The sequence below is a fragment of the Dendrobates tinctorius genome, unplaced genomic scaffold, assembly GCF_039654945.1.
Source record: "Dendrobates tinctorius isolate UK_male_01 unplaced genomic scaffold, ASM3965494v1 ptg000011l, whole genome shotgun sequence".
Classification (NCBI taxonomy): Eukaryota; Metazoa; Chordata; class Amphibia; order Anura; family Dendrobatidae; genus Dendrobates; species Dendrobates tinctorius.
In genome coordinates this window covers 130,073,668-130,088,603 of record NW_027361679.1, presented here as the reverse complement: position 1 = coordinate 130,088,603, position 14,936 = coordinate 130,073,668, and the positions used below count along the sequence as shown (strand labels likewise).

Genomic DNA, 14,936 nt, shown 5'->3' with positions numbered 1-14,936 from the left:
TGGCGTGGGGTCCCCCTATAATTAATAGCCAGCAAAGGCTATGCAGACAGCTGCAGGCTGATATAAATAGCTTAGGAATGGGCTATGGATACTGGCCCCTCTGGCTAAAAACATCAGCTCTCAGCCGCCCCAGAAAAGACGCATCTCTAAAATGCTACAATTCTGGCACTTAGCCTTGCTCTTCCCACTTGCACTGTAGCGGTGGCAAGTGTTGAAATAGTTGGGGGGGTGATGTCACCTTTGTGACATCAAGCCCCGAGGTTAGTAATGGAGAGGTGTCAATAAGACGCCCCTATTACTAACCCCATAGTCAAATTGTAAAGAAAACACAGACACCCAGTAAAAAATCCTTTAATTGAAATAAAGACACAGAAGACTCCTTTAATATTCTTAATTAAACCATACTCACAACCTCACCTAATTCCTGCGAAGCCCTAGATCTCCTGTAATTAAAGTAAAATAATAAACCAACAATATATCATACCTGTCCCTCGTTGTGTCCCACGCAGTAATCCATATCTGGGGGACATGTTGTGAGTTCATTTTCCCCTCCGTCACTGAGGCCTGGTGAACTCCCTATTCTAGTGAAGGAAGGTAGTGAGCCTGATTATCAGGCACCTGGGACTAATGAAGACGATTGGCTGAGTGGAGTCATGGACTGGATTTAAGGCAGCCTACGCCCTTTCTGCCCTGCGGGTGAATTCTCTGTGGACTCTTGGACACCAGTCTGATTCCTGCTCTCCTAAAGCTAAGTTTTCTGTTTTGCCTTTTTGCATCTAAGATTTGTTTTTGTTTTTCTTGCTTTTTGGATTCTGCCACTCCCTGCTGGAGTGTGCAGTGTTCCTTGAGCTCTGTCTTCTGAATGTACCTGAGTGCTGATTTAGTTTTTGAAGCTTAGTTGCTTCAGGGCCATTTTTATATCAGCTTGTTGGCTTTTGTCTCTGATAGGGTTTTGGCAGATTGCAGACAGCAGCCTTCCTATCCGTTCCTATCTAGGTAGTTTTTGGGCCCCGTCTTTGCTCAGCCTGTCTTTCTGTCTGTGTAAGTGTTTTCATCTTGCTTCACCGTCATTATATGTGGGGGGCTGCCTATTGCTTTGGGGTCTGCTCTGGGGCAGTTAGATTTCCCCTTTCCTTCTTTAGGCCTATGTATCTCTCCGGCTGTGATCGAGGGGTCTAGGTCATCATAGGAACCCCCCACGGCTACTGCTAGTTGTGTTGATAGGTTCAGGGGTCTGCAATCTGATAGTTGCCAACTTCTCTGGTTTTCAGGACTTAGCTAGCATTTCTGTTTTTGCCTCCTACGGTGACTCAATCATAACAGAATCACCCGCACAACCGCAGATCCTGGGGTACTCAATAGCAGGAAGGAATTGTGTTTAAAAAAAAAAAAAAAAAGCGTGTGTATATTCTTTCCTCTATATCTCTGAGGCCGTAGGGGGAGTTTTTTTTTTTTCTCTCAATGGAGATAAAGCAAGTGTATGATCGTGTGGAACAGCTCGCTGCTGAAGTGCGGGGAATTTCCGCCTACCTTGCTCGTTCACATGCTGTTGAACCAAAGATCCCCACACCTGATGTATTTTTTGGGGATCGATCTAAATTTTTGAGTTTCAAAAATAATTGTAAATTATTTTTTGCTTTGAAGCCTAACTCATCAGGGAGCCCCGCGCAGCAGGTTAAAATTGTCATCTCTTTGCTGCGCGGCGATCCCCAGGATTGGGAGTTTTCTTTGAATCCAGATGACCCTATTCTGACTAATGTGAACGCATTTTTTCAAGCCTTGGGGTTTCTGTACGACGAACCTAATGCTATTGATCAGGCTGAAAAGACCCTGTTAGCATTGAACCAGGGTCGAGAATCTGCAGAGTTGTACTGTCAAAACTTCCGAAAGTGGGCGGTCCTTACTACCTGGAATGATAATGCCTTGGCTGCTCTCTTTCGGAAGGGTTTGTCAGAAGCCGTAAAAGATACTATGGTGGGATTTCCTGTTCCCTCTGGTCTGGACGACTCTATGTCTTCAGCCATTCAGGTTGATCGGCGTTTACGTGAACGCAGGATTACACGAGAGGTGTTGCCACCGGTTGAACAGACGTCTGAACCTATGCAATGTGATAGAGTTTTGTCTAAGGCGCAACGTCAGGAATTCAGAAGGCGTAATAGGCTGTGTTTTTTCTGTGGAGATGCCTCACATGTCATTTCTGTTTGTCCTAAACGTGAGAAACGCTTTGCACACACGTTTTCTGTTGGTGGGGTTCAGCCTAAGTTTCTTTTGGCGATTACTCTGATCTGTTCCCTGTCCACATTTTCCGCCAAGGCTTTTGTGGATTCGGGAGCAGCGCTAAACCTAATGGACTTGGATTTTGCTAAACATTGTGGATTTCCGTTGACACCTCTGCAGACGCCTATCCCTTTGAGGGGGATTGATGCTACCCCTCTGGCTAAAAATAAACCTCAGTTTTGGACCCAGTTGGTCATGCGGGTCGCCCCAGACCACCAAGAAAATTGCAGATTTTTGGTGTTGCATGGTCTGCATGATGCCGTTGTTCTGGGGTTTCCCTGGTTGCAGATTCATGATCCAGTTTTGGATTGGAAGTCTGTGTCTGTGGTGAGTTGGGGTTGCCGGTGTACCTTTAGTGAGGCTCCGGTTTTTTCCACCTCTCCTCAGTCGCATGAGGTTCCTGACTATTTGGCGGACTACTATGATGTATTTAGTGAGAATGAGTCTGCGTCCTTGCCTCCTCATAGGAGTTATGACTGTGCAATTGAACTAAACCCAGGGTGTAAATTTCCTAAGGGTCGGCTCTTCAATTTATCTGTACCCGAGCACGAGGCTATGCGGTCCTATATTAAGGAGGCGTTGGAGAAGGGTCATATTAGACCATCCTCTTCACCCTTAGGTGCCGGTTTTTTTTTGTGGCCAAGAAGGATGGTTCTTTAAGGCCTTGTATTGATTATCGTGCCCTCAATAAAATTACTATTAAATATCAGTATCCGTTACCCCTGATTTCGGATCTATTCTCTAGAGTCAGAGGTGCTTGCTGGTTTACCAAGCTTGACCTCAGGGAGGCGTATAATATTATCCGCATTAAGCAGGGGGATGAATGGAAGACGGCGTTTAATACTCCGGAGAGACATTTTGAGTACCTGGTGATGCCTTTTGGGCTCACTAATGCCCCTTCTGTCTTCCAGTGCTTCATGAACGATATTTTCCGAGACTTTGTCGATAAATTTTTGATTATCTATATGGATGATATTTTGATCTTCTCCAAGGATTGGGATTCTCATGTGGAACATATTCGGACTGTGTTCCGGATCTTGAGAGAGAATTCTCTGTATGTCAAAGGATCAAAATGCCTTTTTGGAGTACAGAGAATTTCTTTTTTGGGATTTATTTTGTCTCCGTCAACTATTGAAATGGACCCGGCCAAGGTACAGGCCATTTATGATTGGGTTCAGCCCACTTCTTTGAAGGCCCTCCAGAAGTTTTTGGGTTTTGCTAATTTTTATCGGAAATTTATAGCAAAATTTTCTAGTATTGCCAAACCATTGACTGACCTGACCAGGAAGGGTGCGGATGTGTTGAATTGGTCTCCGGAGGCGGTTGCTTCCTTTCAGGAGCTGAAGCGTAGATTTACCTCCGCCCCGGTTCTGCGGCAACCTGATGTCTCACTCCCATTCCAGGTAGAGGTGGATGCTTCTGAGATTGGTGCAGGAGCGGTGTTGTCCCAAAAGGATCCGGTAACATCTAAAATGAATCCCTGTGCTTTCTTTTCCCGTAAGTTCTCTTCATCTGAACGTAACTATGATGTGGGGAATCGGGAACTGTTGGCCATGAAATGGGCATTTGAAGAGTGGAGACATTGGTTGGAGGGAGCCAAACATCAAGTTGTGGTCCTCACTGACCACAAAAATTTGATTTACCTAGAGTCGGCTATACGCTTGAACCCTAGACAGGCTAGGTGGGCCTTGTTTTTTACACGTTTTGATTTTGTGGTCTCTTTCCTTCCTGGAACTAAGAATGTCAAGGCAGACGCCCTCTCTAGGAGTTTCTTTGCTGATTCTCCTGTGGTGACCAAGCCTGCCACCATCTTAGGCGAAGGGGTAGTTCTTTCTGCCATCTCGCCCGATTTGAGACTTGCTCTGCAAGAGTTCCAGGAGAACAAACCTGAGCGTTGCCCCAGTGGAAAGTTGTATGTTCCTGACCAGTGGAAGAAGAGAGTGATGTCTGAAGTTCATTGCTCTGCATTGGTTGGTCATCCAGGTATTTTTGGTTCTAGAGATCTGGTGAGTCGGTCTTTTTGGTGGCCCGCCTTGTCTCATGATGTCAGGAATTTTGTGCAGTCCTGTGGGACTTGCTCCAGGTCTAAATCTTGTTCTCGCTCTAGTGGGTTGTTGATGCCTTTGCTGGTCCCCAGGAGGCCATGGACCCATATTTCAATGGATTTCATCTCTGATATGCCGATCTCTCAAAGAATGACTGTTATTTGGGTGATTTGTGATAGGTTCTCTAAGATGGTTCATCTTGTACCACTCCCTAAGTTGCCATCTTCCTCTGAGTTGGTGCCTCTGTTTTTGCAACAGGTGGTTCGCTTGCACGGGATTCCTGAGAACATTGTATCTGACAGAGGAGTTCAATTTGTGTCTAAATTTTGGAGGACGTTCTGTTCCAAGTTGGGAATTCAGTTGTCCTTCTCCTCTGCTTTTCACCCTCAGACCAATGGGCAGACAGAGAGAACAAACCAGACCTTGGAGTCGTATTTGAGATGTTTTATTTCCGCTGATCAGGATGATTGGGTTTCATTTTTGCCCTTGGCCGAATTTGCTTTAAATAATAGAGCTAGTTCTGCCACTTTGATGTCACCTTTTTTTTGTAACTTTGGTTTTCACCCTCGATTTTCTTCAGGGCAGGTGGAGCCTTCTGCCTGCCCAGGTGTTGACACTGTGGTGGAGAGAATGCACCAGATCTGGGACCAAGTGGTGGATAAGTTATCTCTCTCCCAGGAAAAGGCCCGGCGGTTTTCCAATCGACATAGGACCATTGGTCCCCAGTTTAAGATTGGTGATATGGTGTGGTTATCATCAAAAAATATTGCTATGAAGGTGGCTTCTCCTAAGTTTAAGCCTAGATTTATTGGACCTTACAAGATTTTGGAGATTATTAATCCGGTCTCTTTTCGTTTGGCTCTTCCTGTCACATTTAAGATCCATAATGTGTTCCATAAGTCCTTGTTGAAGAGGTTTGTTGAGCCAGTTGTGCCTGAGGTGGCACCTCCGGACCCTGTATTGGTTGAAGGTAACTTGGAATATGAGGTAGAGAAAATTCTGGATTCCCGTCTGGCTAGACGGAGACTCCAGTATTTGGTTAAGTGGAAGGGTTATGGTCAGGAGGATAATTCCTGGGTCTCTGCCTCTGATATTCATGCCAAAAGATTGGTGCGTGCCTTTCATCGGGCTCACCCTGATCGCCCTGGTAGCGTTGTTGAGGGTTCGGTGACCCCTCCTCAAGGGGGGGTACTGTTGTGAGTTCATTTTCCCCTCCGTCACTGAGGCCTGGTGAACTCCCTATTCTAGTGAAGGAAGGTAGTGAGCCTGATTATCAGGCACCTGGGACTAATGAAGACGATTGGCTGAGTGGAGTCACGGACTGGATTTAAGGCAGCCTACGCCCTTTCTGCCCTGCGGGTGATTTCTCTGTGAACTCTTGGACACCAGTCTGATTCCTGCTCTCCTAAAGCTAAGTTTTCTGTTTTGCCTTTTTGCATCTAAGATTTGTTTTTGTTTTTCTTGCTTTTTGGATTCTGCCACTCCCTGCTGGAGTGTGCAGTGTTTCTTGAGCTCTGTCTTCTGAATGTACCTGAGTGCTGATTTAGTTTTTGAAGCTTAGTTGCTTCAGGGCCATTTTTATATCAGCTTGTTGGCTTTTGTCTCTGATAGGGTTTTGGCAGATTGCAGACAGCAGCCTTCCTATCCGTTCCTATCTAGGTAGTTTTTGGGCCCCGTCTTTGCTCAGCCTGTCTTTCTGTCTGTGTAAGTGTTTTCATCTTGCTTCACCGTCATTATATGTGGGGGGCTGCCTATTGCTTTGGGGTCTGCTCTGGGGCAGTTAGATTTCCCCTTTCCTTCTTTAGGCCTATGTATCTCTCCGGCTGTGATCGAGGGGTCTAGGTCATCGTAGGAACCCCCCACGGCTACTGCTAGTTGTGATGATAGGTTCAGGGGTCTGCAATCTGATAGTTGCCAACTTCTCTGGTTTTCAGGACTTAGCTAGCATTTCTGTTTTTGCCTCCTATGGTGACTCAATCATAACAGGGACATATAGTTTTCAACCTGGCCGGTGCCAAGATACGACCACCCCGGCTGAAAACCACTAGTGAATGAGGAGATGCTGGGAGTGGAGCTTCAGTGACTAGCGGTGACGTCACCAAGTCTACGCTCCTTCACAGCCTTAACTGTGGTAACCTATGGACCGTGGGAAAATTCCAGGGATGAGATGACCGCAGTTCATGCTCGGTGTATTCACAGCAGATCACTGTGAGAAAATTTTCACGGTGATCTGCTGTGAATACACTGAGCATGAACTGCAGTGCCCTCTTGAAGACGTTCATCTGCAACCTGCATGAGCCCTTTAATAATAAAATGTAGCCTTGTAGCATGCCAATCCTAACAGCGTGTAACAAACTCAATGTCAGGATTCATATCTGCAGGTTCCAACAGTCATCACATGGCCGCGTCACTCATGCGAATATCATACTTACGTTCAGGAGACAACGAGCTTCTCTTCCTGCTTCTCTGTTTTTCAGTGAACATTGAATTAGGAAGAGCAGTTCATTGGCACGTGACTAAGTGTGCAAATCGCATATGTGCTTGGGGGGGTTCTTGCCCCGGGTGCCAGAAAACCTAGATACACCTCAGCTGTCATGCGCCAGCATGCAGAAGTCAGCTGCAACTGATTGGCCGGCACCTTGCATTGGTATTACTATGCAGAGTGTCTCTGCGGGCCAATACATTTCAATTAAATATATGTCCAAGGATACACTTTTTACTAAAAGTGTTGCCGGCATAAAAATGTCACTTTTTCCTTCAAGGAATGCAGGCCCCCAAATTCAAATTTTTTCTATACGTGGCCCATATATTCAGCTGAGTGTGAGACCCCTGATCTAAACCATTCCTTTGTAGCTCTGGCAGTATGTTTATTGTCCTACTGGAAGGTGAACCTACACCCCAGTCTCAAGTCTTCCACAGCCTCTAACGTTGTTGCCCTGTATTTAGCTCCATCTTCTTATCAACTCTGACTAGCTTTCCTGTCCCTACTAAAGGAAAGCATTCCCACAGAATGATGCTTTTACCACCATATGCTTCTCTAATTAGTGCTCTCTTTGCATGGGAAGTCCATTTAGTTGGATGACCATTCCTGGTAGGTTTGCACCTGTGCCATACTCCTTCTTTTTTTGGATGATGGATTGAACAGTGAAGTGTAATACGAAAAAAATGCAGAAAAATTCAAAAGCATGAATACTTTTTCAAAGCAATGTGTGTATGCTAAAATCTCTATGATCTGTATACCTATGAGCCTTGAAGAAATCTTTGATCATCTGTGCAGATATCACATTCTCTCCACAGACTTTAGAAGATAATTGGTCCACTTCTGAAATGAGACCTTCAATTCTTACTTTCATTTCACTGCTCCTAAAATTAAAAGAAATAAAGAATATTACTTTGCAAAAGATGGCATTTATTTATCTAATGAAAACCCTATTTAAATACACAATCATTTACTACCTACAAAACATTCTTGAATAAAGTGCTGTAGGACTTGAACCTTTGATCACTTATTTATAAACTGCAATACTCCAGTATTTACAATAGACACCCATTAGTAGAAAATAATTATAAATTGGGCAAAAACTCAAACAAACATATTAGGCATATTAGACCAACAAAAAGGGGTAAATAAATTCAAGGAGTATATAAGCCTTAAATAACAATTTTATTTTAATTCACAAATAAAAACAGACATGGTAAAAACTGCATGCAAAAACAGAGTCTGTCAAGCAATGCTGCAGGGATCAAATGAAAACAATAAAAATACACAATGCTAGATTTCTGTTAGAAGATGTGCTCTCTAAGTAATGACAAAGTACCATAGGTAAACATCCTAAAGTAAGCCAATGAAAAGCACATACAATAGATTTATAAATAGGAAAACTTAGAAGTAAGATAAGACTGTAGAGTTGATCCCTGCCGCCCCAACACATGTTGTGTGGCAACTTCTTCAGGAGGCGTATTGTATTCTATACAGTATTGCAGCATATAGTGTAAATGATGGCTTCATAACCAAGACGGTAGCCATCGGGTCCTTGAGCAGGCCCCCGTCTTTTATGCTAACACATCAGGACCCCATCACATGTAAATGGCGCTGTCACAAGTCAGAGCAGTGTAAGTGTATTACACAAATAGCATAGGCTGCATGTAGAGCGGGCTCAACTTATGAGTTCCCTACACACATGCAGACCCGACAGACGTACTGTACCATCCATATGCACAAATGAGCTAGAGGCTACAGACAAGTCAGCAGGTCATAAACAGAAGGCACGGAGCCCAGATTTTACTGTTATGGTTTGCAGGTGCCATGACCCACTGGGAGAGTCCATGAGGTGCCAGAACAGCAGAACTCCCCTTAAGTGACCCTACTTTACGAACTACACCTCTCAATGAATTCATCTAGGGGTGCAGTGATCATATCGACACCACGGTTGTGTCACAGAACTTTATACCATTGGTCAGTAAAGACGAAATAACTACATTTTTACCACCAAAATTTAGTTTTAGCCAAAGATTTTATATTTTCACAGAAGAAGTGGGTAAAAATGGCACCAAAATTTGTCCCACAATTTCTACTGCACGTGGAAATACCCCATATGTGGCTGGCTGTACAGTACTATTTAGCCATACGGAGAGACTCGAGAGGAATAGAGAGTTATTTGCCTCCTGGCGTGCAGATTTTCCTAGAAAAAATGCTTCTATAATGAAGCATTTGATCAGCTGACATGTGCTGGGAAACTACATATGTAATTGCACCAAAATGATATAATTAAAAACGTCATCTTAGCGCGCAAAAAATAATCCCTTACTCAACCGAGATCACGAAAAATGGAGACGCTACGATTCTCGGAAAATTTAAATTTTTTATTAACCAAGTTTGGAATTTTTTTCACAACTTAGGCTGGTTTCACATTAGCGCTTTTTAAGCACACGCACGGCCGGGGGTAGCTCCGCCCCCGAGCCGGCTCTCTGCCCGGCGTGCCCGCCCCTTGCTTGTAGCGCCGCCTCCTATCGCACAGCGGCCCCTGCGATCGGCGCACCCTATCTTTAGCATAGGGTGCGCAGATCGTGCGCAGGCCGTGCGCTAGTTGCGCTTTGACCTGCGCTGCGCACTTTTGACGGTGCGCCGTGCGCGCCAAAATCCGAAAAGTTTGATTTTGGCCCACATGGCGCACCGTCAAAAGTGCGCAGCGCAGGTCAAAGCGCAACTAGCGCACGGCCTGCGCACGATCTGCGCACCCTATGCTAAAGATAGGGTGCGCCGATCGCAGGGGCCGCTGTGCGCTAGGAAGCGGAGCTACAAGCAAGGGGCGGGCACGCCGGGCAGAGAGCCAGCTCGGGGGCGGAGCTACCCCCGGCCGTGCGTGCGCTTAAAAAGCGCTAATGTGAAACCAGCCTCAGATAAAAAAGAACCTAGACATATTTGGTGTCTATGAACTCGTAATGACCTGGAGAATCATAGTGGCAGCTCAGTTTTAGCATTTAGTGAGCCTAGTAAAAAAGGAAAACAAAACACCAGTGTGGGGTTGCACTTTTTTTTCAATTTCACCGCACTTGGAATTTTTTTCCCGTTTTCGAGTACATGGCCATTTTGACCAAAAGATAAAGAAGTTATGGCTCTGGGAAGGAGGGCAGCATAAAATGAAAATGCAAAGCCAAAAAAAAGCTGGTCATTAAGGGGTTAAAGGGAATTTGTCAGCAGGTTTTTGCTATATGATCTGAAGATAGCAGGAGATAGAGGCTGAAACACAGAATTCAGGGATGTGTCACTTGTTAAAGTGTATGCTGTTGTTTACTAACTGTGAAGGATTTATCAATAAGAAATTAACACCGCTGGTCTAGTCCATCAACTAAGCATTCTGTACATGGAAAGCCTGGTGGGGGTGGGGGTGGGGTTAGCTTTCTCAGCTCTTGTTCATTCTAAATCTAAAAGCTCTGATTGCATCAGAACGGCTGCACCCAGTAAACTAAGTGATACATCATTGGATTCAGCTTCTCTTCGCCTACATCATGCTGCTGTCAGATGAGGTAGCAAAAACAAGCTGACAGATTTTCGTTAATAGAAGAGCCATTTCCTAAGGAATGACTGATCAAAATATATGTATTACCATTATTCATGCATCTGTTATTTCACTTAAAAGATCTCAACAATCCAGGACTGTGGTCTAAAAGGTTAATCAATGGCTTTATTGTAGAATTAGCTATTATTATAGTCATAGGCCTTTGGAATATAAAAATATATATAGACAGACATTACCTGATGCTTATAAACTATGCAGATAAAGAAAGAACACCTACGTTTTCAAGGAATCTAGCAGTCTCTGCATGGTAGGAGATGAAGTTGATTTCTTACTTTGGCTAAGAGGTTCTCTTTCTCCATCTGGTGATTTCTTTGTAAAATGGATAAAAAGAAAATATATAGTATTTAATACTGACTAGGAAAACTGCAGGAAAAAAAAGGAAATTAAAATGTCAAATTGTAAGAGGATGGAAAATACGTATGTAAAATATGTATTGGTATTGCTACACCATTAGGTGTATTACCATTAGTTGCTTTATTGGTACTGCTACACAGTCAAGTGTATTACCATATTACTAACTGTATATAATGTACATTGGTGTGCTGTTATTTTCATATAATAGGGTAAGTGTAGTTACTATTATTGGCCACTAGATGGGGGCATTATAGGATATGTAGTTCCCAGTTAGATGTGTAGTATAAGATAGAGATTTAGCAATATAGTATAGGAAATATTTAATTTAGGAGGGGCTTGCTGTGAGGTAAGGGAGGAAGATTTCCTGTTTTCCAGTAGTCGGGCTAGGGAGCAGAAGGAGCTCAGTTGGGGTCACAGAGCCCCTCACCGTCCAGGGGGCTAATACCCTAGGGACAACGCAGTGGCCCCGTAATGTTTGAAGCTGAAGCCCAGCCATCCAGGGCCAGTGCGAAGAAGACTGCAGCAGTGACAGCAGTGAAAGTAGTGTCAGTGCAAGGAGAAGCCAGTGCTCTAATTGTGGACATAGCAGCAAGGATGGGCAGGTCGCTCGCCATGAGGCAACTGAATTCGGGAGCTGATGATCTTATGTCTGGGGCGAAACAGACAGGTGAATGTCTAGCCGTAGCAGAGCTGAACAGGGAGGATGCTGAGGACTCATCTGGGATGGTCCGACCCGGGTATGTGCTGTGTAACCGTGAGAGAAGTGCAGGGAAAGAGAATGAACAATGCAGTGTGAAACCTGTTGTTAATGCTGTGAAGACTATGGATGTGCTGTGTAGAGAGTCCAGTAAAGATGTTCTTGTTAAAGTTGAAATGGACTGTGTCTCAGTTAATGCAAATCCACCTGGAGAGGGTCCCCTGCAGCATAGGGAAGATCCTGAAGGAGCTGGACCTGAAGACACAGGTATGCTGACTAGTGAACATTGTTTTTCTGTGAGGGGAGGCCAGGACACAAAAGCCCAGGTGTCCTCGGCCATGACTACGGTTCTGGCCGAACCTTACAAAATGTTAACATGGCCTGTGGTACGCCTGCAGGTGAATCCAGCAAGAGATTGTTTTCCAGCTCTTTGGAGACAAATTGTCTTGGCTTTGAAATTATTCAGTATATCTGTCACGGGTTTACCACAACAGAGAGGGGGCAGAAGATCGCAGCGTCTGATTTTATGTACTCCTACAATGATTAGAAGCACATCTTCATATTAAACGGTGCAGGTTTCTGTTAGCAGTGCAGGGGTTAAACTGTTCAACTTACACGCTGCGGATTGGGGTGCAGATTTGGCCGCACGGATTTTGTAAAATCTGCAGGTAAATCTGCAGGGCAAAAGACCTGCAGTTTTACCTGCGGATTGCTCTGCGGTTTTGCCCTGCAGTTTTTCATCTCCACAATGGAGGAGATGGCAAACCACAGTGGAATCCGCAGAAAGAAATGACATGTCAATTCTTTCTGCGGTTTCAAAACCGCAGGAAAATCGCGTGGAAGAATCCACACCGTCTGCACTGCGGTTTTTTATTCCCATAGGGAATAATGGTACTGTACACCGCAGCAAAAACTGCTGTGGACCCGCAGCGGCCAAATCCGCTGCGGAACCGCAGCAGAATCCGCAGCATGTGCACACACCCTTAGAGTCTGAAGCCTTCCTGCTTGGATGAGCTGTTCAGTACTGGCCACTCCTCTCTGCTATATATACTCGCCTTTGGCAATCTGGATTGCCAGTGTTAGTCTTGTACTGCCTGGTGTGGAATGGAGGAATCGGTTGTTGGTAGAGGCATTTGGAGTGTTAATCTGTGACAGTTGCTTGGTGTTTCGGCTGTGTGTAAATCCTAATTCTCTCCTCTAATAGAGACTGGTAATATTTAACCCCTTCACTACCAAGGGTGGTTTGCACGTTAACTACCGGGCCAATTTTTACAATTCTGACCACTGTACCTTTATGAGGTCATAACTCTGGAACGCTTTCATGGATCCTGGTGATTCTGACATTGTTTTTTCGTGACATATTGTACTTCATGTTAGTGGTAAAATTGCATTCAAATAACTTGCGTTTATTTGTGAAAAAAACGGAAATTTGGCGAAAATTTTGAAAATTTCGCAATTTTCCAACTTTGAATTTTTATGCCCTTAAATCACAGCGATACGGCACACAAAAAACTTAATACATAACATTTCCCACATGTTTACTTTACATCAGCACAATTTTGCAACCAAAATTTTTTTTTGCTAGGAAGTTATAAGGGTTAAAAATTGACCAGCGATTTCTCATTTTTGCAACACCATTTTATTTTTAGGGACCACTTCACATTTGAAGCCACTTTGAGGGGTCTATATGATAGAAAATACCCAAAAGTGACACCATTCTAAAAACTGCACCCCTCAAGGTGCTTAAAACCACATTCAAGAAGTTTATTAACCCTTTAGGTGCGTCACAGGAATTTTTTGAATATTAAAAAAAAAATGAACATTTAACTTTTTTTCACAAAAAAAATACTTCAGGTTCAATTTTCTTTATTTTACCAAGGGTAACAGGAGAAATTGGACTGCAAAAGTTATTGTGCAATTTGTCCTGACTACGCTGATACCTGATATGTGGGGGGGAACCACTGTTTCGGCGCATGGCAGAGCTCAGAATGGAAGGAGCGCCGTTTGACTTTTTCAATGCAAAATTGGCTGGAATTCAGATCGGACGCCATGTCACGTTTGGCGAGCCCCTGATGTACCTAAACAGTGGAAACCCCCCCAAGTGACCCCATTTTGGAAACTAGACCCCCCAAGGAACTTATCTAGATATGTGGTGAGAACTTTGAACCCACAAGGGCTTCACAGAAGTTTATAACGTACAGCGGTACAATTAAAAAATCATATTTTTTCCACAAAAATGATCTTTTCACCCACAATTTTTATTTTTCCAAGGGTAACAGGACCCTAAAAGTTATTGTGCAATTTGTCCTGAGTACGCTGATACCCCATATGTGGGTGTAAATGACTATTTGGGCGCATAGCAGAGCTCGGAAGGGAAGCAGCGCCATTTGACGTTTTTGGCTAGAATTGAGATCGGACACCATGTCGCGATTGGAAAACCCCTGATGTACCAAAACAGTGGAAACCCCCCACAAATGACACCATTTTGGAATCTAGACCCCCCAAGGAACTTATCTAGATGTGTGGTGAGAACTTTGAACCCCCAAGGGCTTCACAGAAGTTTATAACGTACAGCAGTACAATTAAAAAATCATATTTTTTCCACAAAAATGATCTTTTCACCCTCAATTCTTATTTTTCCAAAAGTAACAGGACCCTAAAAGATATTGTGCAATTTATCCTGAGTACGCTGATACCCCACATGTGGGTGTAAACCACTATTTGGGCGTATGGCAGAGCTCGGAAGGGAAGCAGCGCCATTTGACGTTTTTGGCTGGAATTGAGATCGGACACCATGTCGCATTAGGAAAGCCCCTGATGTACCAAAACAGTAGAAACCCCCCACAAATGACACCATTTTGGAAACTAGACCCCCCAAGGAACTTATCTAGATGTGTGGTGAGCACTTTGAACCCCCCAGTGCTTCACTGAAGTTTATAACGTCCGGGCGTGAAAATAAAAAAATCGTATTTTTTCCACAAACATGATCTTTTAGTCCCCATTTTTTTATTTTCCCAAGGGTAACAGGAGAAATTGGACCCCAAAAGTTGTTGTCCAATTTGTCCTGAGTACGCTGATACCTCATATGTGGGAGAAAACTACTGTATGGGCACACGTCGGGGCTCGGAAGGGAAGTAGTGACGTTTTGGAATGCAGACTTTGATGGAATGGTCTGCGGGTGTCATGTTGCGTTTGGAGAGCCCCTGATGTACCTAAACAGTGGAAACCCCCCACAAGTGACCCCATTTTGGAAACTAGACCCCCTAATGAACTTATCTAGATGTGTGGTGAGCACTTTGAACCCCCCAGTGCTTCACAGAAGTTTATAACGACCGGGCGTGAAAATAAAAAAATCGTATTTTTTCCACAAACATGATCTTTTAGTCCCCATTTTTTTATTTTCCCAAGGGTAACAGGAGAAATTGGACCCCAAAAGTTGTTGTCCAATTTGTCCTGAGTACGCTGATACCTCATATGTGGGAG

The 14,936-nt window shown here is 44.1% G+C and overlaps 1 protein-coding gene across 3 annotated transcripts in view; it reads right to left on the bottom strand.

Moving 5' to 3' along the window:
- USHBP1 (USH1 protein network component harmonin binding protein 1) overlaps window positions 1-14,936 on the bottom strand; it is a 174,306-nt gene that overhangs the window by 14,612 nt on the left and 144,758 nt on the right. For all 3 annotated transcript variants that reach the window (XM_073547902.1, XM_073547893.1, XM_073547912.1), the window contains exons 13-14: window positions 10,620-10,711; window positions 7,563-7,685 (exon numbers count right to left, since the gene is read on the bottom strand). In XM_073547902.1, the coding sequence (XP_073404003.1) occupies window positions 7,563-7,685; window positions 10,620-10,711 (215 nt within the window). The remainder of the gene's footprint in view (window positions 1-7,562; window positions 7,686-10,619; window positions 10,712-14,936) is intronic.